The 22,819-nt window shown below is 53.6% G+C and overlaps 2 protein-coding genes across 2 annotated transcripts in view; one reads left to right on the forward strand and one right to left on the reverse strand.

The window, feature by feature from the left end:
* Su(var)3-3 (lysine-specific histone demethylase Su(var)3-3) overlaps positions 1-22,819 on the forward strand; it is a 132,449-nt gene that overhangs the window by 34,017 nt on the left and 75,613 nt on the right. The gene's annotated exons all lie outside the window — the stretch shown is intronic.
* On the reverse strand, positions 12,142-17,782 carry Tollo (Toll-like receptor Tollo). The gene has a single exon (XM_076829348.1). The coding sequence runs from the start codon at positions 17,267-17,269 to the stop codon at positions 13,553-13,555; it is 3,717 nt and encodes a 1,238-aa protein (XP_076685463.1). The 5' UTR covers positions 17,270-17,782; the 3' UTR covers positions 12,142-13,552.

A 22,819-nucleotide genomic window follows, 5' to 3' on the forward strand; every position in this document is an offset into this window, starting at 1 on the left:
ATATGTGCACATTATTTACAAAATCCTTATAGAAACAGGAGAAACTTTTAACTTCCTATTCTGAATGATATAATGTGTGTGAAAATACACTGTGAACGTAAAAAATATGTAGCTGATTTATTTATTTCAACGCTTTATTAGAAATCAATGTTTCTCCTTTTTCTATAAGGATTTTGTAAAAAATATGCACATATATAGTAATCTGCAGCTACAATTATTGAATGATATCAATTAGACAAAAGTCGATAAAAGAATTGATTGCAGAACCGTTTCGGAACCGATATAGAACCGAAAAGATAACGGTTATGGAACCGATATGAAGAGAGAAATAGAAAATTTCGGTTCTCCATAACAGTTATACAGAATAAAGGTTCTTCATAACCGTGTGGAGAACCGGAATCGATATTATAACAGTTTTCAAGCCCTGGCCTCAAGACTCTCCAAATACCTTGTCCTCCACTATCAACCTGATCAGGCCTTCTTCGCAAATTCCTCTTCAGTTTCAACTTCCTTCGCTCTTCCATTCTATGGGCTTTGTGCTCAAAAGAACCTCCACCAGCCTTTCATGAAACAGCCTGTATAACGGTACCATAGAGGACAGGCCAGCATTGTGGAGCAGGGGAGCAAAAAGCCGGGGCCGTCACGCGTATTAAGAGCTCTAAAGATGCGGATCTAGTCACGAGTCGTTCGGATCCGCGGCGCTAAAGTACGCTTAACGCCTCGCGGCCCGCCAGGCGTGCTCCTCCCCGTGAAATATCGGAGTCGCGTCCGCGAGCGTTTATTTGTTGCTCGTAACAATATCGCCCGGCCGCTTATTATTCACGACGCGCGCGCGTTCCCCGATTCCTCCTCGACCTCCGAGGTCCCCGTCGAACAAATTTTCTCCCTGGAGGCTCTCTCTACCCCGTCGCGTTTATTTCGACGAGGAGAGAGTGTGTGAGAGAGAGGTGGAACGCATCCGGCCGCGTAAGAGTAAATGATATCCGCGCTGTGTCCCGCCTTTTGGAATGCCATAAACAAGAATTCCCTCGATAATGTATTTGAAGGCTCGTACGTTTATTTCAAGCCGCAACGATCCCTTTTTTCGGCGCTGGTGCGCGCGCGGCGTGAAGGGCTCAGGGGGAGAAAAGAGGGGGTGGGCACCGCGGGTTGGTAACTTCTTGGATTGTATAACCGGCGATGGAAAAAAAATGTATGCGCAAATATATTTGGACGGTCGTGGCTCGCCTTTATACGCTCTGCTCGCCTGCCACGCTGGATATGAATTTTCGTGCAGCATCGTTGTGCACATGTATTCCCACCATCGGCCGCCCATATTCTCCCCGAGCTCGCTGCCAGTGGTGCTCCTTCGGCCTCGCGCGAGTGGATGTCGGAGGCTGCTGCCTCGAGCCTCGAAGCCTCCACAGTTTGCCACCTTATCGCGGCTGAATCCAGGAAGACAGGTTGCTGGATTTGTTTGCGCGTCGCGTTTGTTAGACTCCCCTAGCGCTGGACCGCGTAGGATCGCGCGCGGAGGTCGAGCTCTCGCTATCTGCACGCTGAATTACCGCCCGCCACTTTTTTTCCCCTCGCTCGCTAAGTGTATTCCCGGATAAAACCCCTTCCGATTGATTTAGACGGTTCCAATATGCACCTGGGCTCTGTTAGATACGGTGCTCTTCCGCGATGCGGTTAATTGCAGACGGGAAGACCGTTCTCACGGCTCTCAGCATCGATTCTCCTTGGGATCTGAAGAGGATCATTGCGAAAGTCGCCGCGGGTTCCCTGTCAGAGCGTTGCGAATCACTGGTCGACGAGGTACGTAACGCGAGAGTCGCGAGGAAGACCTTGATCCTCGGGTTCGAGGAAGGATAGGCCCGATACCGTGCCCGTGGATCGTTGACATTCGTATAATACACATTTCATTCCCGTAATTAACGCGCTGATGTATAGTTACACGCGGCCCGCTGAACGGAAACTCATTCATAATACGACCACTCGCCACTCCGCGATTACTCACTCGCGATACGTATCGCGAGAGGTTCCTGGAGAACGACCCCGCCGCGAGGACGTGTACTTTCGGCTGTCTGGTGCCAGTGGAATTTGTTTCCGGGGTGTAGACGTCTCCGCTTGTAAATTCTGTGGAAGATCGTCTTGGATAACTCGCTCGATTAATAGACGAAGGATAATTCACCGAAACGGACTGTTCGACCCACGATGGTCTGACTCAGTACCGTCCCAGATCACTCCACCTCCACGAACACCGATAGAATTACACGTATCCGTGTACAGGCAGTGGCGCGTTGCACGGTGAATGGTAACAACAAGCGGAAGAAGTTTTTCCCACCTCGTGTGCCAACGTAGTGGCAGCGGCCGAGCAATTTACAATTAAGAGTCGTGTTCGTGTTCTCCGGATAATTAATCGAAATCCACTTCCAGAGAACTCTGCCCCTCGGCGACTTTCCTGCATCACCGACTCGTTGATCACGAGAATTGTCATGGAACCGTGGCGACTCTCTTCCTTCGAATGCCAGCGCGTCACGAGCCCTGCCACGCAAGCATCGATTATCCTCGATGATCGTGCGATCAGATGGATCAGCGAGAGGCGGCAGGATCGGGGATGATTCAGTGCTCGTTTCGAACCGAGCCTCTGCGATACATCCTATCAACGAATTCGTAGTTTCATGCTCGAAAACGTGAAACGGCAGAAGCCACGATGGCATCCTCATCGCTGACTTTTTACCGTGAAATGGCCGCGGACGCGTGAAGGATCGGGGCTGGGGCCGACGCAGAAGGGAACGAGAATGCGAAGACACACACGGCGAGAATTACGTAAAGAACGGGCAGGGCGAGAAGCGCAGTCACGAAAACGGAGACGAGACGATCGTGGGCCGAGGGCGAGGTAGGGAGAGAGGCAGGAATGGTAAAAAAAGGAGGGAAGGAAGAAAAGGGCACGATGCGAGGGTGGGAAGGATAGAGAGCGAGGGAGAGAGAGAGCGAGCAAGAGCGAAGGAGAGAGCGCGAGAAGTAGATTGAGGTTGATAGGAAAGAAAATCGCACTCGCACGGCGTCGTTAGCTTGTTAAGCTGCACGCAACACCTTCGGCTCTCAAATACCGGATACACCGGCCTTTTCCTCTCCGTTCGTGTAACCTTGCCTCCTCATCCCCTTCCCCCGTCGTTGCACCGCACCTTTCCAAACTTTCAGCGATATTTTCATTCACTTAAATCCCGGCTTGTCGAACCCTCTCCTCGTCGCGATCTTCCCTATCGATGGAACACGGAGGCACTTGCTTTCGTCCCGATACGTCTTCACTTCGGGCGATCTCGCGTTTCCATTTCTTCTACCCGCCACTGCCTCTCCCGCTTCTGGTACGCTTCTTGTTCTTTCCGCTGTTTCGCTTCTTCCGCGAACAGAACTCGGTGAGATGGTTTTTCCGTCGCGGCTCAGGAAGCTGTCCTCGTCGCTGGAGCGGCAGCAACAGCAGCCACGAGAGCGTGCTCCGGCGGGGAATACTTTTTCTCGATATCGCCGAGCGAATGGTATTAGCCCGGAGACAAGCTGCTCGAGAAAGAAAAGTTCGAGGGGAAGGATACGGCTCCGAGATCCCCGGTCTTCCGAGGCAGAAACACGGCCCCGCTGAATTATTCCTTTACATTGGATATCGACTGTTCGTCCGTTCGCTCGCCGGAGCTACCCCACGACGAGCACAGCCCCACCGTTGCTTACCGGCGCGGCGAAAGAAATGCAAGTCAGGGAATTGCATTATGCACGTATCGTCGCTGGGTCCGGATTGATTCGTTTCTTCGTGTTATTAAGAAGTTCCTTGGCCCCTTGAAATATGCACCGCTATCCGGCTTGTATTATTCACCCTCGGACTCCGAAAGTACCTTTGTTGCACGTTCCGCGTCAGATTCAGGAAAGCTTTAGCCTCGGACACCTTCGGCAACTCTGTACATTCAAATGTGATTGTCGATCCGCTCGGAACGATTTCCTAGCTGATACTCTAACGAATTACGGAGCGAAGTTAAGCTCCTCGTCCACCTAGCTACTCTCTACCCTCTACCTCTCGCGTCTAGTGTCAGCGAAGGAACGGGCGCGCAGCCTCGAATCCCAGTTCAGCAAATACCGGCCGCTTCTTACCGCCTCCCCCAAGTGGGATTTGTCTCTGGCTTTACATTCCGCTTCAGAACCCCCGACAATCTTTCAATCGACCGGCCGTAAAACGAATTGCATCGCGCCTGGGAGTGCCGATTCGCCGGTGCTCAATTAAAAACCGAGGGGACCGACGCGCGAGACGCGCGTCCCCGTGCGTCAACCTTAACCGGGGGGGTCGTTTAATTACCATCGCAGCTTATGCGCCTGTAAACCGGCCTTAAGGACGATAAGCAGCGCGCACAAGACTCGACTCGACTCGACTGCGAGCCCAGAGGCCGGCTTTCCGAGGACAACGTTCTCCGGAGCAGGACGAAAACTCGAGGGCATATAAGACAGAGGAGCGCGTTTCTTGTCATAGCCCGTTGGAAGGAAGGTGGACGGGGCGCTAACCGTGTCCCCACCATACAGCATGGTTGCCCGGAGCCAGGCAACCGAGCAACCGAGCAATCGAGAGGAGCGAGGAGCAAGGCATGCGAGCATGCAAGAGGACGTCCAGACGGAATACCTGGCTCTCTCCAGCATGGCTGTGCCTTGTGCCCCGCGAACCTCAGAGAGCATCCTCTCCTCTCTCTTTCTCTCCCTCTCTCTGTGTCCCTCCTTGTGTCCTCTCCAGCACCGCTCACGGCGGTGGATGCTACCGTGGTGCGCCAAGGGGATCGAGTGGTCGGCTCGATCGGCATTCGACGTTCTAAGCTCGATGACATATATGGCGTAAAGGGGAAGCCCGGCAGATCGGAGGAACGATAAGTTAATAGATAAAGGATCGGGTTCGGAAACGCGGCGCGCAGCGCGGCCGTTTTCGGTGGAGCGCCGGGAATGCGACGGCGATAGTTCCGTGCCACGGACGGGGCCTGATCGCTAATTGAAAATTCTTTGTGGGAACAGATACCGTGTCTGGACGCGCCGTCTAAAATATACGGCGAATAAGTAGCGGTAATGAGTTGCAATTTTTGCCGCGGCCCCGCCGATTTCTTTGTGCGCCGCGCACGCCTCCGTCGGGGGAAGAATGCCGTCGCATTAAGCCACCGAAGGCTGCGAACGTTATCTATAATAATTGTAACAGTTTAATCGCCAGCCCTGGATTTACTGTAATGCGTTCCCGGCTATCGCGCCGCGTCCTCTTCGACTCCGTCGTCGCTGGTCGTTGGGTTCTTCAGCAGAGCGATTACAGTGGCCGAGTAGATAATGTCGGGTTTTTCTAGCGAACCCAGAGTGGAGATTGCGACCAGGCTCTTTTTAGTAATTTCCATTGCAATCGGAGTGTCCGCGCTAATTTTTGCCGCGGACCCGGCAGAAGGAGGCTGATAGAAATCGGTAAGCTGACTGCGGTGACCTCCCCTCGTCAGTCAGCCGCCATCCCCGTTTCGTCGGTTTTTCTTATTCCGCGACCATACGCGCCACGGTCAGAAAATTGCTCGACACGGCCGTGACCGCTCGCTCGTACTTACACGTCGTCCTTACGAGCCGTGAACTTGCAGGAGAATTACCCGGCACGGAATGCTCGGACAACGGACGCGCGCCGATAAATTCACCGCGCGTAAACGCGCGTATTAATCATTCAGCCAAGTCCCACTTATCTCGATCAATGTATAACTTAATTCCCGCTTTTCGCGCGAGCCGGAACTGACGGCCGCTGGAGCGTTAAACGTCGCTGCGTTTCACAGCAAATTCTGGTAGACGCGTACAGATAGCTCGGGTCTACTCGAAAATCTCGATACTCTTTTTCGTCTCGGTCGCCTGCACGAAAATCAGCCTGGACGATCCTCCGGGAATGTCGATCGCTCGCAGCTGCTCGCATTTTCTTGGCTAGCAGATGTTCCTCTCCTTTGATTGGCGTGTCGCGTGTCCATGTTTTTGTGCCAGGAGTTGGGCCTTGTTTTAGGGATTATAATAGTTGTTCTTGCGACGGCGGTTGGATACTCGAGAAGTCTCAGTTCTTCTGTGCCTTGGATTTCGTAAGTGACTTTCCCTGTCTTTCGTTTCACCCGTTACGCAGCGCGCTTGGATCATTCGGTTTAATTCGAGGTCTTCCACGAGTAGATATTAAAGTTCAATTAAAGAAATTGATCAACCTAGGGATCGTGGAACCGCAAGGGGTCAAGATTGACTTATCACATCCCGCGGACGAACACACCAATAGTATAAATTGAGTAGCAATAAGGAAACGTTTAACGAACTTTACCTCCGTTGATTACGCATAACTAATCGGCATTGGAATAAAGTTTCCCGAATACCACGGAGGACTGGCTACGCCGGCGTAGCCTCGGCTGATTAATTCAAGCGACGGATGCGATTTCGATGGTTCGTTACAAGTGGCTCTCTGATAAGAGTGCTTAACGATCAGTCGGACGTGGCCTAAAAAAATGTTAAACCCCCGTTGCTCTGTTAGCCAGGTTTAACCAGCAACGAGGCGTGTCAACGGGGTCCCGTGGTATTATTATGAGCGAAGTCTCAGGGGCCAGCTTACAGCCCTGCGCGAAAGGGAGACGGAGAGAGAAGGATAGCCGGAATGGGCCCGACACGCCCCGCGCGACTCGTTCCCGAGGAGTTGCGCTTGCAAAGAGTTGATTAAAGTCACCGGTCGGTCCTCTGCAACTTGTATTTTCGACCTCTCGAACCCGCCGGAGGTTGGATCCGATTCAATGTTCCGCGAAAGTGCTTTGTAATCGATCGAGACGCGGCGGCTGGCTGCTCCACGGAACGCTTCTTCCGCTCGTGTCACTCTCTCGCAGAATGCCAGATCCACCTCCGTCACTATCATAATGTTTGCTCCGCCAGCTCGCCGCGCAATGCCCCCTTAATAAATCCAATTATCGAACATTTATCCCGGTTCGTTAAAACTCGATTTAGTCGCACGGTCAGTTGCCGCGCAAACGAGTCCCCTTATGAAACCCTCGGCCGTCTCTCCGGCTAGGCTCCAGCCACACGGAGTATCCTTTTCTGCTCCCTCGACCCTTTCGAACTCGAGGAAAGATCGTCCCCGGTGCCTTGTCAAATAGAATCGCCCTCGGTGAATCTTTCGTTCGCCTGATCATCGTTGTTCTCGAGGAACTTCGGACAAGTTTCCAACTTGATTCGTACACGGGCTTAATACTATTCAAATACGCGAGCTATTTGTTCGGGCGAGGGAGGAAAAATTCGCTGCTCTTTCTTTGCTCTTTATTGGCTCTTTCTTCGCTGCCGCCCCGCGGCCCTCGTTGCCCGCGGTCTTTCTACGGAGCCGGCCGGTTTTGTAAGGCGGCGTAATTAATACTAGCTCGGAGGATCGTTGCGACGTAGCCTGGATTAACGTCGCCGCTCCACTCAGCGGCCATTCGAACGTTCCCTTACAAAGCCTCCAAATGATTTCTGCGAGTTATTATGATGTTAGTCGTTGGGGCGCGCGCGGCATCGCGACGATGTATATGCAAGAGGGGTATCGCGGTGTAACCGACTGTACCCCGAGTCGCATAATCAGCGGGCCGCCGTAGCGGGTACACGACGTCGGGGCCCCGGCGCAAGGATAGCGCACGTGTGAAATATGCATTCGCTCCGCGAGACAATGCCAGGCCGGACACTAAATTCTCAATCGCGATAACTAAACTACGCGGCGACCATTCGCGTACACGCGCGATCCTACACGCGAATATAAAGTTCACGTGCCAATGCACGCGTGTAATTGGAGATACGGGCCTTTTCGACAACCGGGGGCCTCACCCTGTCGAATCGTTCCTGGGCTGGGGCAGTTGTCCTCGTTGCGTCGTTGCACCGACCAGGGGCGATAATCTCTCGGAGCAGTGCTGATGAATCTCATCTGGAGGATACGAGGCGACTTGTCGCGTGGAACTGCTTCTGTGAAGCACGAGCTGCTTTGTACAAAGTTGCTGCGCCAGCGTAATAAGAGGACGTTCTACTGGCTGCTCGCGTAAGTGATCGAACCCTATGCATAAGCGGGCGCTTGTTTTGGGACTAAGTGGCCCTCTTCCCAGTTAATCAGCTTCTTCTTGCCTGCGCTAACGGTGATTAAACGTTGCAAACACGACTTCTCGTGGTGTAAATTCCTTGGTTCGATAAATATCGCGGGACACTCGCTAGCCAGCGATATCGCGAGGAACGGAAGCATCTAGCAAGGAGATAGAAGCGCATGTCCATCCCACGGAACCGTTCCTCGCCTGTACGTGTCCCGAGGCCCCGATCGACCCGGTTCGAGTCGAACAAAAGACCGCGCGAATCCGCGGCATCCGTTACGGCGAAAAGGGGCAAAACCTATCTCTCGAATGCATCGATGCACAGGCGATTTCGACTAACGATGCCTTTCCGCTCATTGGTCTTAATCTGAGCCACGAATCACAATCGGCCTCTTCCTAACATGGCCTCGGCCACGACGGAGCAGAAGTCGCGTGTGCCGTTGCGCGGCAAGATAGTGCAAACAGAAATTCCGTTATACTGCATAAAGCATCGCGCGCCGGGGCCCCAATAGCCTCCGACCACGGGGGAGAGAAGGCAGAGAAGGTTGGTAGGCATGCGAGCTGCATTCTCCTTGCTGCTTAACTACTGCGCGAACGAGTTAGCGAGCTGCTAAACCAAGGAGCTCGCCGGCCAAGCAAATATTCCAAGTATAACCGCCGCTGCACCTCCCCGGCCCCCTCCTCGGCCCCTTTAAACCATCTCCCTCCCCTTTGTATTTTATCGTCCCTAATTCATTGTTTTCCACGCCACGATCTTTTAGCTTTATGCTTCGCCATTACGGCTTATCCTCTTCGTTCCCTGTTGCGTGTTCAGCCGCGGATATCCTTACGCGCTCGTTTCCTCGTTCCACCATCCCTTCGTTCCCTGCGTTTCTCAGTTTTTTTTCCCCTCCAGCGAAAGTTTCCGACGCACAGGTTGCCCGGTTTACGACTGTGTCCCCTCACTTTTCCCTCTACGACGGGTTTCATCTTCGTTTCGCTGGTTCTTTAATAAGCCCCGCGCTTCTCGCCGTATTAACTCGCGTCTACCCTTAAACTCTCACGATTTACTGTCCCAGCCGAGGCCGCGGCTAGCTCCTTCTCCCTTAGTTTAATATTCCGAATGGTTGCCACCCATAATTCGAGTTATTGCAGGTTTCTGTTCGAGCGCTATCTATTCGACAGCCTCCAAAGTGGAAGATTCATGCGCACACGCGTACCGAGGCACGGTTTCAATTAAAACTCCCGCTGATCGATGAACACCGGCGAGCAGCTTGTAAAGGTGATCAGAAAGTCGCCGACATTCTTGTACGCCCGACGGTTTTTCCGTTTATCGTGCGCCGATCTGAATATTCAACGAAATGTCAATCGCACCCTTTCGCCTCTGCTCCACCCTCGGCCGCGGTGCGTGTTCTTAATCATGTTTCTCCTTGCGCAGATCTCTTTTTCCCCTCGGCTGGTATCGGCCGCTCGCCTTCCAATCGATCTACACGATCGACCGGCAGCCGCGCGCCGCTGCTCCATTTAGATCGCGATTGGGCCCCTTCGATTCGCTCGTATAATTCTCAATTCTTTCGCACGGTAGTCGCGGCTGGTTGTGTGATATCGTGGATTTTTCTCCCTCCTCCCTCCCCGCCTCCGGAGTAAATTATACTCCACGAAGGGGGCACGCGGGGCGTTCAGCGGAGGAGCGACCCGAGACGACGCGAGCGGAGGGGTTTCTGGCCGTGATACGTTGTTAGGGGGCTTGTTAATTACAAAAGTGGCAGAACAGGATCGAGGGGCATAGAAAGAACAGCGGGACGACTCGTTGCTCTCGCGACGGTGCCCTGCGTGCACTGCCGAAGAAAACAACCGTCGCTATTTTACCCCGTGATGTCTGACGTACGTCATAAACGCTTAATAATACTCCGATAAGATAAGTAATTGAATCGGGCGAATACATTCTAACGATCGGTCTCGAGATACACGGCCCGATCATTCCACGGTCAAATTTATCCGCGAAATTTGCAATTCATATCTCCATAGTTGTCCAGGCGCGGCTGGCTCGCGTATGCAAAGTGCTCCGCGGTGTGCGTTTGCTCGGATCGTTGAGAAAGTCCACGGTTCTTTTCCAAACTGCGCGCGAGAATGGCCGAGGTGTCCCGTCGAATAATCATACTCATTCAATTACGGGCTTTCCATTATTATTTATTGACTGTCCCCCCGGTCGCCCAGGGAGTTATTACCGGCTACTTCTTTGAAATTGTTTAATGCCTGATCGTTGAGGTAATTTTATGGGTCCCGAGATAAACGTTATTCCGAGGGGATAACGTCTGACGAATACGGAGGCTCCGCAGGAGTACCTACTCGATAACAGTCGCATTCGAAGTGTCTGAATATTTTCCACGCACGCTAGCACGCACAGCGCGCGCAGCTTTCCAAACGCATGCCTGTCCAAGCCGCGAGCGATCCAGTGAGCGATTATTTTCACAATCCATCCTCAAAACAAGCGATCCTCCAATTGTATTCACTAGTGTGTACATTCAAATGTCGATTATCCGGCTCCACCGCAGGATGACCCCGAAGCAAATGATTAACCCGAGGCGTGATTTCCCAACGAACCAATAACGCTCGCACGGTATCGACCCCGTTCATTGATTGACCAGCGTGATTCCCTCCGTCGACTGACGCTAGAGACGTTAGGGGAGCCTTAGAAACCGCGATTTACAATTATTGCTGCGAAATGACGCGGCCGAGCTACGCGAAACACCGAATGCCATTAGAGCGAACCGCAAAACGCGCAATGCAGCCTGGGCGGGACTCTCTCCCTCTGTTCTTCCATAATTCACGTAATCGTGATTGCATGCCGGTCCGTGACACATATTTGCGTTATTCATAATATCGCGCGGCAAGTCGCGTCGGACGTTTTGCGTCATATCTCATCGCGCGTCGATGCAATTGCCGCGCGATTACTCGCCGATTACGCGCAATCATAGGCACCGATACCGGTCTACCCTCGCGTCGGTATGCACCGAAGCCTATCCCGCGCGGCTGAAATCTCATTGGCGTTCGAATCGCGCGACATTTCGGCGATCGCGAAGCATCGATCGTTCTCCGAAATGGAAGGGGCCACGGTGGAACGCGAAAAGGCTAACGGAGAACTTGGAAAGACCGCGTCGAAGACGATGGGTAACGGGGATGGAACTTTACGGAGGCATGTCTTATTCAATTACGAAGATTGGACGAGAGTCTAGGAGTGTCTGTTTTATGTAAACACTCGGAGGATCTAATTTACCGAGCACCGTTACGTCCTTTAATTATATAGTCGCGGGTGGTGATATGTGAAGTTTCCACTCGGAGGTAGCAGCTTTTGTGGGCTTTGGCAGAGGTATTGTTCGCGCAAGTTATTTTCAAATCAATCCTCGAATCTAGGGGGAATTATTCAGCGAGGATGCTTAGCATTCCCCTTTCGATTACCTCGCGTCATTGCCGTGTGCAGTCGACGCTCCTCGTTCCTGCATTTAATTATTCGTAAACGACGAACAGCAAACGGCTGCGCCATTCGAATTCAGCGACCCAGGCTCCCGTTCGGTTCCGCTTCGTGCGAATAACGTGGCTGTTCTTGCAACGCGAGTGATCAAAGACACTGGGAGAGCGAGAGCAAGCCTCCCCCGGCGACGGTCTTTTACCAAACTATCTGATTTCTATTACAATGAGGCGGGCATTACTTATTCCGTCGATGTAACGGTAACGAAACGTGATGACAATGTAAACAGACGTGACTCGATTAGCATAAGGTATTGTTTCGTACTGAAATTCTCTCCGAACCGCCGGCTCGGCGGTGGCGGAAATTTGCACAGTTTTACGCGCTCGAATCGAAAGCCTCGCGAACCGGCAAGAACGAATATTTAACTTGACATTTCCATTTTGTTCGCGCATCGCCAAATATTGCGCGTATAAATTTGCACGGCCGTCGCGGAGATTGGCGATCAACGAGCTTCTAAGTATCCACCCGAGAGCAAACGGACGAACCCGTCGAGAGGACGAGAGTGTTGCTGGGGTAACGGGTCAGCGAGAGTAATAATAAGAGTAGGTGTTAAAAACATAAAAATAGAGCATTTTATTGTTCAGTCACAGGTATTTATTCTAATAATATCTTTCACGTTGATCGGGATAGTCTGCGAGAACAAAGAGGAGCCGGTTGCGAGGGAAGCTAAAGGGGAGAATTGTTCCACGTTTGTACATTATATTTCAATTATTTATAGCGGGCACTTTAGTTTCCTTGCGTGACGCGCATTTTGAATTCGACGGTCGCCAGTTAAGGGGAGCTAATTGCGCGAGAAGTTTGATTCATCGTTGCTACGGCGAGACGCGAGCGAGCGCGCCTGGCCAGAATTCTGCCGTGCCGTTCCTCCGGAATAGAGAACCCGTTCGTCGTGATTAATCATCGACGGCGAAGAGAAACGAGCCAGCCGTCGAATTCAAATGGAGACTTGCCGCGATCCCGCGGCCATGATCGCGTTCCGAAGCCCGCGAGGCTCCGGCGGCCTTTTCGTGGATCCCGTCAAGCCTCCGTAACGCGCAGAACGAAAATAAATAATAATTGAGGCGCACGCGTGTATAATATTTTACAAGTCGTCGCGCCCACGCGTCAGCGTATCACCTGGGCGATGCTCGCCCCAGTCCAACTACAATTTAAATACAACATAGCTACGATTAGAGGAAGTGGTATCACTGGTCAGATTGGCGGCTCGCGCGCAAAAGAAAGAAGCCACCGGGGGGACTCGAACGAACGGCGGAGAACGAGGCTCGATCGCGCAACGACAATCCTCTATCGTTACCGCAACAAACTGATGGCGATTCACGGCCGCGGACACGCTGCTGCTGGCAGTAACGAGCAAGCACCGGGGGAGACTGCACGCGCGTTCGATTCCTCCAAAGTCCCTATTGTTCGCGGTATGGCGCGATGAAGATAAATTCACATGGCATACGAGACCTATCGCGCACTCTCGGCCCTAAATTCCACCGTGATCTCGGGAGCGAGCCGAGAACAGTCCTGGCAGACGAAACATCGACGTATTTACAACGGCATTAGGCTATCTAGCAACTCACTGACTCGCTGCAATGTACAGACACCGGGGACACGCTGAGTCTAGTATATCCCATTGTCACCGAGGAAGCACCTTAAATATATATATTCACTTCCCTTCTCTGGCCTCTATTTACAACGCACTGTCTTTTCGTTTATACATATATAGATCCTCGCGATATTTACACTCTGGACGCATCTATGCCACGTATTGCACCGTAGTGAAACGCACTGGGAATCTCAAGCTCACTCTCTCTCTCTCTCTCTCTCTTTCTTTCTCTCGCTTTCTCTCTCTCTCTCACTCTCTGTTCACCCGTCCCGTTTAATTCGCGGTGACGCCCACTCGGGAACCCATAGGAAGAGAACCATCAGAACACACGCGCACAGAGAAAACAGCACACACTGGAGCGTCCGGGCCTCATATGTGCACAGAGACTGTGCGGGATCCGTTGGACGTCCTGTTGTTGTGCTGCCGTCGGACCGGCGGCGGCTGCCTCGTCCTCTGCGTGGTCCTCTGGTTGTTGGGCACGTCGGGCAGCGCGAACCGCAGCTTCTCCCAGAACAGCTTGTCGCCCCACTGCAAGTAGGTGTTGGTCTTGAGGTACAGTCGAATGTCTGGGTCGAGGTCCCTCTGGTGTACGTCGCCCACCAGCACCAGTATCAGCCTGCGCCTTCTGTCTCTGAGCACCTGATGGTGCGCCGATTTGAAGTCGAACCGGCACCACTCGGACTTGATGAAGTTCTCGGACAGGACCATGATCGTTCTCCGCGAGGACTCGACCGCCTGGACGATGGTGTCGGCTATGAAGCTGCCGACAGGGAAGTCCCGATAGTGCAGGCAAAGCTTGTACGACGGATTGCCCATTTCTAGAACCGGGGCCAGCTCCTCGGCGACGAACGCTTCGTCCTTGGAGCTGTAGCTGACGAACGCGTCGAACAGCTTGTCCCGATCGTCCCGGTCCACCTCGTGGTTCCTGTAGAATATCCGCACGCCGAAACGCGAGTGGAACCACACGCGCAGCTCCTGCCGAAACACGAACGCCAGCATGCAGACCAGCATGACCAGCAGAGAGCTGACCAGCGTGGCGACCAGCAGCGGCAGATAGTCCTGCAGGATTTGCTTCTCGATGATGGTCTTGGTGTAGTTGCGGTGCACGTCGTTGTCGATGCTCGCCGCCCCGGTGCACACGCTGTCGTTGCTGGTCTCGCGGTCGCCGAGCGTCACGTAGAACCCGAACTCGTTGTCCGCGAACACCTCGTCACCGAACGCCTCGAACTCCGTCACGTTGTACACGCAGCGCAACGCGGACGCGTCCGTCACGCGCACGTTCGGCTCGCGGATCCACTCGCGGTAACTCTGCAGATAATCGCACTCGCAGGACCACGGGTTCGCGGAGAGGCTGATCTCGATGGACGCGGGCAGCGTCCACACGGCCAGCGTCGTCAACCGATTGTTCTCCAGCCGAAGGAGGCGCAGCGAGCGCAGGGACGAGAAGGTGTCGTTGCCAATCGAGAAGATCCGATTCCGTTGCAGGTGCAGCTGCTTGAGGGCGTCCAGGCCCTCGAACTCGTGCCCCCGCAGCTCTCGAATCCTGTTGTCTTGGAGGTGAAGATCCTCCAGGTCCCTGAGGCCGTTGAACGATCGGTTCTGCACGATCTCGATGTTGGACGAGTTGAGGAACAGGACTTTGAGCTTCTTGCGGCCGATGAAGGCGTGACTGGAGACGACGCGCAGGTCGTTGCCGTCCAAATAGAGCCGCGTCGCGTCCATCGGTATCTGCTCGGGCAGCTTGTTCATGTGACCGCCGTTGGAGCAATCGACCACGTTCGCCGACCACGATTGATCGTGGTAACACGTGCAGTTAAGCGGGCAAGTCATCTCGCAGTCGCAGGCGTCGAAGTCGCAGCAGTGGCACAGGGCGAAACAGTGAGTGTCGTACTTGCAGAGGAACTGCGAGTGCGACGCCTCCACGAGAGGGACGAAAGCGTGTTCCCTGTCGTAGAGGAGCTTGCAGTAGATACTCTCCAGGTCCATCACTCGCGGTTGCACTCGGCTTTGGTTCTGCCTGTTGACCCGCTGCAGCCACTCCATAGTGCAGTCGCACAGGTACTGATTGTCGCCGATGTAGAACTCTGGCAGAGGCTTGTCGGGCGGCACCGCGCTGATTCTAAGTGCGTACGGCTCCAGATTGCGGATCTGGTTGCCCTTGAGGTCCACGCGCGTCAGATTGGGCTTCTTGAAGAACGAGTAGCTCTGCACCTTGGATATCTGGTTGTCGTTGAGGAACAACCGCTCGACGCTCATCGGTATCGCGTTTCCGGTGATCTCCGTGAGCTTGTTCTCGCTGGCGTCGAAGGTGCTCAACTGCAGCTGGCTCTCGATCTCGAAGTAGTTGCCCAGCTCCCGTATCTCGTTGGAGTGTATGTCCAACCACTGCAGGCCAGTGGGTATCATCGCGTAGTCAAACCATTTCAGCTTGTTATCGCTGACGTTCAGCCAGAGGAGGTTCGGCAGGTTGGTGAACAGGCCGGCTATGTCCGTCAGTTGATTGCCGTCGAGACGTATCGCCTGCAGGTTCACGTTCTCGTCGAAGGTGCCGGGTTCGATGTACTGTATGCGGTTCATCGCGAGATTTAATATCTTCAGCTCCTTGATACGATCGAAGACGCCCTTGGTCAGATTCCCAATATGATTTTCGGTTAATCGAAGCCCGTAGAGCTGCGCCACGTGGTCGAACGTGCCGGTCGGTATCTCCGAAATGAGATTCTCACCGAGGTCGAGGGTTCGCAGAAGGGGAGTGGCTTTCAGCGCGTCCGGAACGGACTTGAGCTGGTTACGGTTCAGGTGGAACTCTTGCAGGGACGAGGCGTTCCTTAGGGAGCTCGGGTGTATGGTGTGCAGCCGGTTGTTGTCCAGCGAGAGCAGATTCAGCACGTACAGCCCGCTGAGCGTGGTCGCGTCGACAACAGTCAGTAGATTATCGCTGAGCAGCAACGTGTGCAGATTATAGAGCGCGGAGAACGTGTTCTCCGGGAGGCTCTCGAGCAGATTCTCCTGCAGCCGTAGAATCTGCAGGCTGTACAGGTCGCGGAACACCGTTGGATCCAGTCGGGCGATACGGTTGTTGGAGAGATCCAGCACCACTAAGCGTACCAAACCACCGAAGGTGGCCGCGTTCACCCACTCGGCGGTCAACTCGTTGTGAGACAGATCGAGCACTAACAACTGCGTGAGTTCACTGAACAAACCGGGCGGCAGCACGTTCAACGTGTTGTTCCTCAGATGGATCTCCTGGATGTTACGGGCGTCGCTGAACAGCTCGGGGGGCAGGCTTGCCAGCCGATTGTCCGCGAGCCTCAAGATGGCCAACGAGGCGAGGCCCTCGAACGCTCGGTCCGCCATGAAGCTGATGGCGTTGCATCGCAGATCGAGGCTGTGCAGCCTCGCCAGGCCGGCGAACGCGGCGCTCGGCAGCGTCTCCACGCTGTTGTTGCTCAGGTCCAGGTCCTTGAGGTTCGAGAGGCATCTAGCCGCGCCGTTGAACCGGAAGCTGATCACCTCCCGGAGCCGATTCCTCGTCAAGTTCAGGACCTCGAGGTTGACTAATGGGCAGAGGGCACCCTCCGGTATACTCCACATGTTGTTCTCCCCGAGATCGAGCTTCTCCAGTTGCCTTAGCTCGTCGGTGAACGCGCCGGCCGACACGTCCAGCGCCATCGCGGACCAGTCCGTGTTGTGAGTCCTCACGGTCAGATTGCGTAACTCCTTCAACCCTTTGAACGCGTCATCGGACAGATTGCCGATTTTGCAGTACTCGATCACCAGCTCCCGCAGCTCGACCAACGGCCGAAAGCTGCCTGCGCTCAGGGAGCTCTGGTAGAACAACGCGTCGCTGCATTCCAGCCGCAGTCGGACCGTATGCTGCGGCTGTATCACGCTGAAGTTCGTGTTCTCCAGCTCGCTGTTGATGGTCCTCAGGCGGCAGACCAGCGAGACGTCGTCCTCGGTGTCACCGGTCGCGACCCACTTGCACTCGTCCGGCGCTTTGTACCTGAGCGCCTTGCTGAGGGACGCGCCGAGGACACCGAATATCGTGCCCAGTAATATGGCGCAGAACGCAGGACTGCCCCGCATCTTTCTCGCCCGTTCTCTCAATCTTCCATGAAATCCCGTTCCAACCGCGGTTCCCCGTGAACCTGCGAGACCTCCTATCTGTCGCGAAACCGGCTACGATCCATTTAAGTCCCGGGCCCAACTCGAACTCTCTACCTCACGTCGCCCATGTCACTTCTCTCTATCCTTTTGGCTCATCGGACTGGCGTCGCGTCCGTCAACGACCGTAGCTGCGCTTACGTTTCACCTGATCCTTCTTCCCACCGATCTTCCTGCTAAGCCCTCTCTATAATCCTGGGGATTTCATCGTTGAGAACGTCGCGTCGATGGCTACGATCCGCCGAGAAGCCGTGAGCGCGCGCGCGCGCCTGGGTTCAACGACCTCTTACCGCGAGACTCGTCGATACACCGCGGGAGAAAAAGTCTCGAGGACGACGACGATGACGACGGTGACGACGATGACGAAAAGTCACGGGCGTTGATACGCGTATATACGGCTCCGTTAAGACCCACGGTTCTCCGAGGACTGGTTGGCAAGTTGTAAGGCCCGAACTGGCACCGCTACCCTCTCCCCTCCGCCCACCCCGGCCGTTCTCCTCGCTCCCCCTCCCGTCCCCGTTCGTCCTTCCTTCCCCCACCCTGGCCACCTTCTCTCCTTCGTCGTCGTCGTCGTCCGTAGCCGGGGCCCGACGTTCTGGCAAGCCTATAAAAACAAGACAGGTACACTCTCCGGGCCCTTACAGTGGCTCCTCAGCATCTGCAGCCTCCATCCACCACCGTCCTCCGTTTCCTTGTCCCACCTCCACTCTTTCAGCTACCTTCTGTCCTCGTCCCTCTGCCCGTTCCCTGGGCCCGTACCTTCCCCTCCGTTCCCCGCATCTCGTGTTCCCCTCGGCTCTTCGTGTCTCCTTCTCTCGCGCTTCCTCTCTATCCCCTTTTGCCCGTGTATCTCGCCGTTCGATTCGTCCGTGAAACCTTGCCTCACCGTCATCTGTTCTCACATCGTTTCTACGATTCTGTCACGACGAATGAAACCTCGAAAAAGAATGTGTTTGCTCAATGCCTTTGTGCGAATTCCCGTTCCCATTCGCATTCCAGTTGTCGCCAGTCCCTCGGCTAGTATTTTGCAACTAGTCGTTCCTGTTTTTTTTCTCTCCTTTCCCTTACATCTCGCATCTCCTGTTTCTTCCGTCGATTTATAATCTACGCGAGACTCCGCGCGTATCTGATGTTACACCGGCACGCATTGTTCCTCTTTCGCGCCTAAGATCTTCGCAACTCTTTTCACAGAATTCAGAGTCACTTCGACAGCGGTAGGTAGACAGATTCTATCCAGCGCGGCATCCGTCTGTGGTGCGAATTAGCTTCGCGTAGGAGTCACACCGGCGAGACGTCGCGGAAGTTCTACGAAATTGTGGTCGATGAACGTTGATCCAGTGGAAAATTAGAGAACGAGGTTGAAAAAGCGATCGGAGCGCGTGATGCTCCTTTTGTGAAAGCGTCGAGTGAAACACTCTTTCCTTTCACGCCCGTTTTCCGCTGCGTCATTATTAGCTTTATGGTCTGTTTGGGATTCGCGCATTCCGGGCCCCATTGAGTGTAAAACGATCGGACGCATTGTGTCAGGGATCGTGTGTAAGGACACGTCAAGTGGTTCCCCACAGAGAAGTCCGCCTCCTTTCAGAAAACAGTGCTCGGTAGTTCCATCTCCCGTCGTTGAAAAGTGATTTGTTACCTTTACCTGGCCAAAGTAGGGGTCCAGCATTGGCAGGCCATCTCCCCTCCTCTCTCTCTCACTCTCTCTCTATCTCTCTCGCTCTCTCTTCCTCTCTTTCTCTCTCTCTCCTCCCGAATACGCCGACCGTTCCGCCTTGATTTACTTATCGAAATTCAAATAGGAGGATACATCATTTTCATCGGCCCAATAAAAGTACCATTAGTAAAATGAATGCTGACCCGGCCGATTCGTTCCAATTCCAGCGCGCGTAACACGTCTCTCTCGGCTTGCTCGGATAGAGCAGACGTGGCTCTACGATTCTTTCGAGCGTTATAATCACCGACCGTTGAATGAAACGATTCATAATTACAGAGATAGTAAGAGTTGCACGAAATAACGGATAGAGGCTCGTTGTCATTAATAGCCAGGGAAGCAAATAAACCCCGCGCCGCTCATTGATGCTTATTACAAGATCTTTACCAAGGCCGTGGGCTTGGATCGGTGTAATATTTCACGTTTTCGCGGCGCACCGGTAATTGCCCATAGTTCGCGATTTTAGTCATCGACCGGCGCCGCTAACGTTATTGCCCGTGTGTCCGGTGTTTCGTGAATTAACCATATATCACGACGGCTGTAAAGCGAAACTGCAACCAGTTAAGTGCCACGACCGCCTCGGGTTCTTTCCCGCCGATTCTCCTCCTCGTTATACGGAATCGGCCCGAGTTCTTCCTGGAAAAAGTCGCTCGATTCCACGGACCGCGATGATGCACGCCTACTCGCGACCTGGTGTATCTGGACGTCGGATCGGTCAGACCCGATATGATCGTTCATGGAATCCGCTCCGAAACGGGCGTTGCGCAACCCCGGACCACTTGGAACCACCGTGAAGAACGAATTCCCATGATTTCTCGGGGAGCCGAACTTCCAACGCCACTTTTTCCCCTGCCTCTCCGGTCGCTTGTCGGGTTTGATTAGCGACGCGATGTGAATGAGCCTTAAGAAGGAGGATGCTGCCCGATGGCTGCGCCGCTGAAAGGTGGCTAGCTGGCGGCTGGGATCGGCGAAAGCGGTCAGTGATCGCTGGGCCCTCATACTTGGGCCCCTCGTTCCTCACGATCCTCCCCCCCCCTCCACACTCCCCACCCTCTCGTCCTTCCTCCTCTCCGTTTCCCCTCCGTATTCTCCTCCTACCAGCCACGAACGCCCCACCAGCCCGCCCCTGGGCCTAGTCTCCTTTCAACGGCGCAGGTGACGGGGCATTCTTTTAAATCTAATCAACTACCGAACCTGGGCCCGATGTATACAGGGTGTTTCCGAACGGCTGCTTGACAGGATCCTTAAGAATAGATACCTGTCGATTCCTGACACCTCGCCTTCTCACCCACAGACGCCTTCCCACACGTCACCGTACATCACGAACGCCCAGCTTCGGCTTCGTTGGCCCCCGGTACAGGGTGGGACGTTCGAATTACGAACTTTCCTGTAGACTGTCGATAAAATCCACAGAGATCCGCCAGGGAGGTTAAACGCTCTAGCTGGAACGAGAAGAGGATCTTTGCAACGAGACTTCATCGCGGTGCGGTTTCACCGAAGGGTTTTACAGGGTTTCTTTGCCTGCCAGGGTGAAACGCCAGGCAATTGCTTCTAAGAGAAGAAGATTGCCTGGTAATGTATTACAGGCCAGTGTACGCGGGTTTCTTGCGACGATACGCGGGGAACACGTGTATCGGAGGCACCCAGTATATGACTGGACAGAGCACACGCGTGTGTCCCCCGTTCGGGATATACATAGAGAGGCACGCGATGACAGAGGGAACCTCGGGCCTGGAGCAGAGACACCGGCGTCACGCGCCGAGGAATTACGCAATCAGCTGCCTTGAACGTATCTGTCGCGCCTGGATTTCCGTCTTTTACAGTGATTGCACCACAGCCGAGAGCCACTCGCTCATTAACCAGGAACAAGGGAATCGATCAACCCCCCTCTGGATCACGGAGCACAATGCTCCGAACCGAACTACCGGATTCCGATCGTCGCTTTACCGGTTTGATAAAGACTGATGCATAACGATAATTCACCTGGACCTCCCCCACCCCCTATCGGACCTCGTAATTTATTTATCCGGAATGCTGCTTTGACAGTCGGGACCGAACACTCGAGATACTGTCCAGCGATTACAAAAGGACAGTGAAAAATTCATAACCTTTCCCGCTGATCTGACGAAGAATAATTCCCGGGCGTTGCACACCGCTGGGAAATCGAGGTGTCTCTATCAATAGTCTGACATCTCTCGCGATACCATTCGCCAGCGTATCGCCGAAGGATCGATTGCCCAATTCTGCATAGCGAGCACCCCGACCCACGGTCGGAGTAATTGTTGGACAAAGATTAGGAACCATGCACCGAAGAGGCTCTCGACGGTGATGCGGAACAAACAACAGCTCGCCAGTTGGCGTAAATGTACCACAGGGCCTTCTGTGATTGCTCCATTTGAGAATTTCAAAATATCCCGCGAAGGAGGTCGCGATCTAGTCTGGATCGCCAAGAAGCGCGCAAGAAGTTGATATCTAGGATGCTCGTGGGGCACTTTCACTCGGTGTCTGACTTTTCTTCGTGTCTCAGCGAGCAGTCCCCGGCGTAGTTTATTGTTTTGAGATCGGCACGAAATCACGAGCTCCGAGGCAATGCCCACGACGATCACCTGCTAGTAGTTTCGTCCTACATTCTTATCGCCCAGCCATGAAGTCCCGCTCTCCTCAGCGCCTTTTTACGCGCAGTTTATTACCGCGCCAGCGTGCAACAATGGGTCGTAACGATAGCTGGTCTCGCGCTCGGGCGGCGAATCTGTGAAATAATTTTAATTTCGACCGCGTGAGAAAGAACGGAGAGTCTGAACCTGCATCGCGAAACCGTAATCGTTGGACGAGGATGAAATTGCGGGGAAACGGAGGTGAATCGTGGCTGATAAGAATGCGCCGGAGTGTCAACTTGTCATTAGCCCCTGGCGAATAAATAAACCGGAAGTGGACGAATGGCTTTCATGAAAGGAACACCACGGCGCATCGCAGCGTTCCCTTACAAAGCATGTTGACTCAATTACCTTACGTCCTCTTTTGGTTCATTATTGTGGTACTAAGTTGTGCCGTGTTTTAATGCGCTCCACTCTCTCATCCTTAGCGTTTCAGCAACGCGAGTAATGCCTGCGTTTTACGCCGCGAGATCCCGTGTCCATAAAGCGAGCTCCCCACGAACCGTGGCGAGCCCCTCGCTTTCCCTCGGTTCGCGCGTACATTTTCAGCGTTGAATTAAACAAATAACGCTGAACAGTCTTAATAGCTGGGAATTGCTTCTGTCTCGGGGGAGCAGATTTAATTGGAACATACGAAATGGTGTTATTAAAAATTCCAGATAGCGGAGTGAAGTCTCGTGGCACTTGGTGGTCCGTAGAGCGCAACCTGTATGTAAATGCCATATTTCCCTAATGTTCTGAAAGCCCCCTCGCCGTTTTCAAGTGCAGACATCTTAGAGGAAGCTTCCAGCAACGAGATAGCCAAGCAAATACAGTTGTTAATTATTTATCACCGATTAATTCCATCTCGCGGATACACCACCGGCGATATCTCGTCCCGCGCAAGCTTATATTCAATTACGCGTGGAAAGAGGACCGGTTAGCGGGCATTCGCGTCAATTAAATCACAGTAAAGACTCGGTACATCCCTGTATTAGAAGTAAACGTCGAATTACGCTAGGTGGGTAACGGTGTCCCGTTCAATAAATATAAATGTCCCTTGGTGAAACTTACGAACGAGATTCGGCTTTTAAATAATCCCATGCGTCCGGGACATTCCATGCGAAC

Source organism: Andrena cerasifolii, chromosome 16 (genome assembly GCF_050908995.1).
Source record: "Andrena cerasifolii isolate SP2316 chromosome 16, iyAndCera1_principal, whole genome shotgun sequence".
NCBI lineage: Eukaryota > Metazoa > Arthropoda > Insecta > Hymenoptera > Andrenidae > Andrena > Andrena cerasifolii.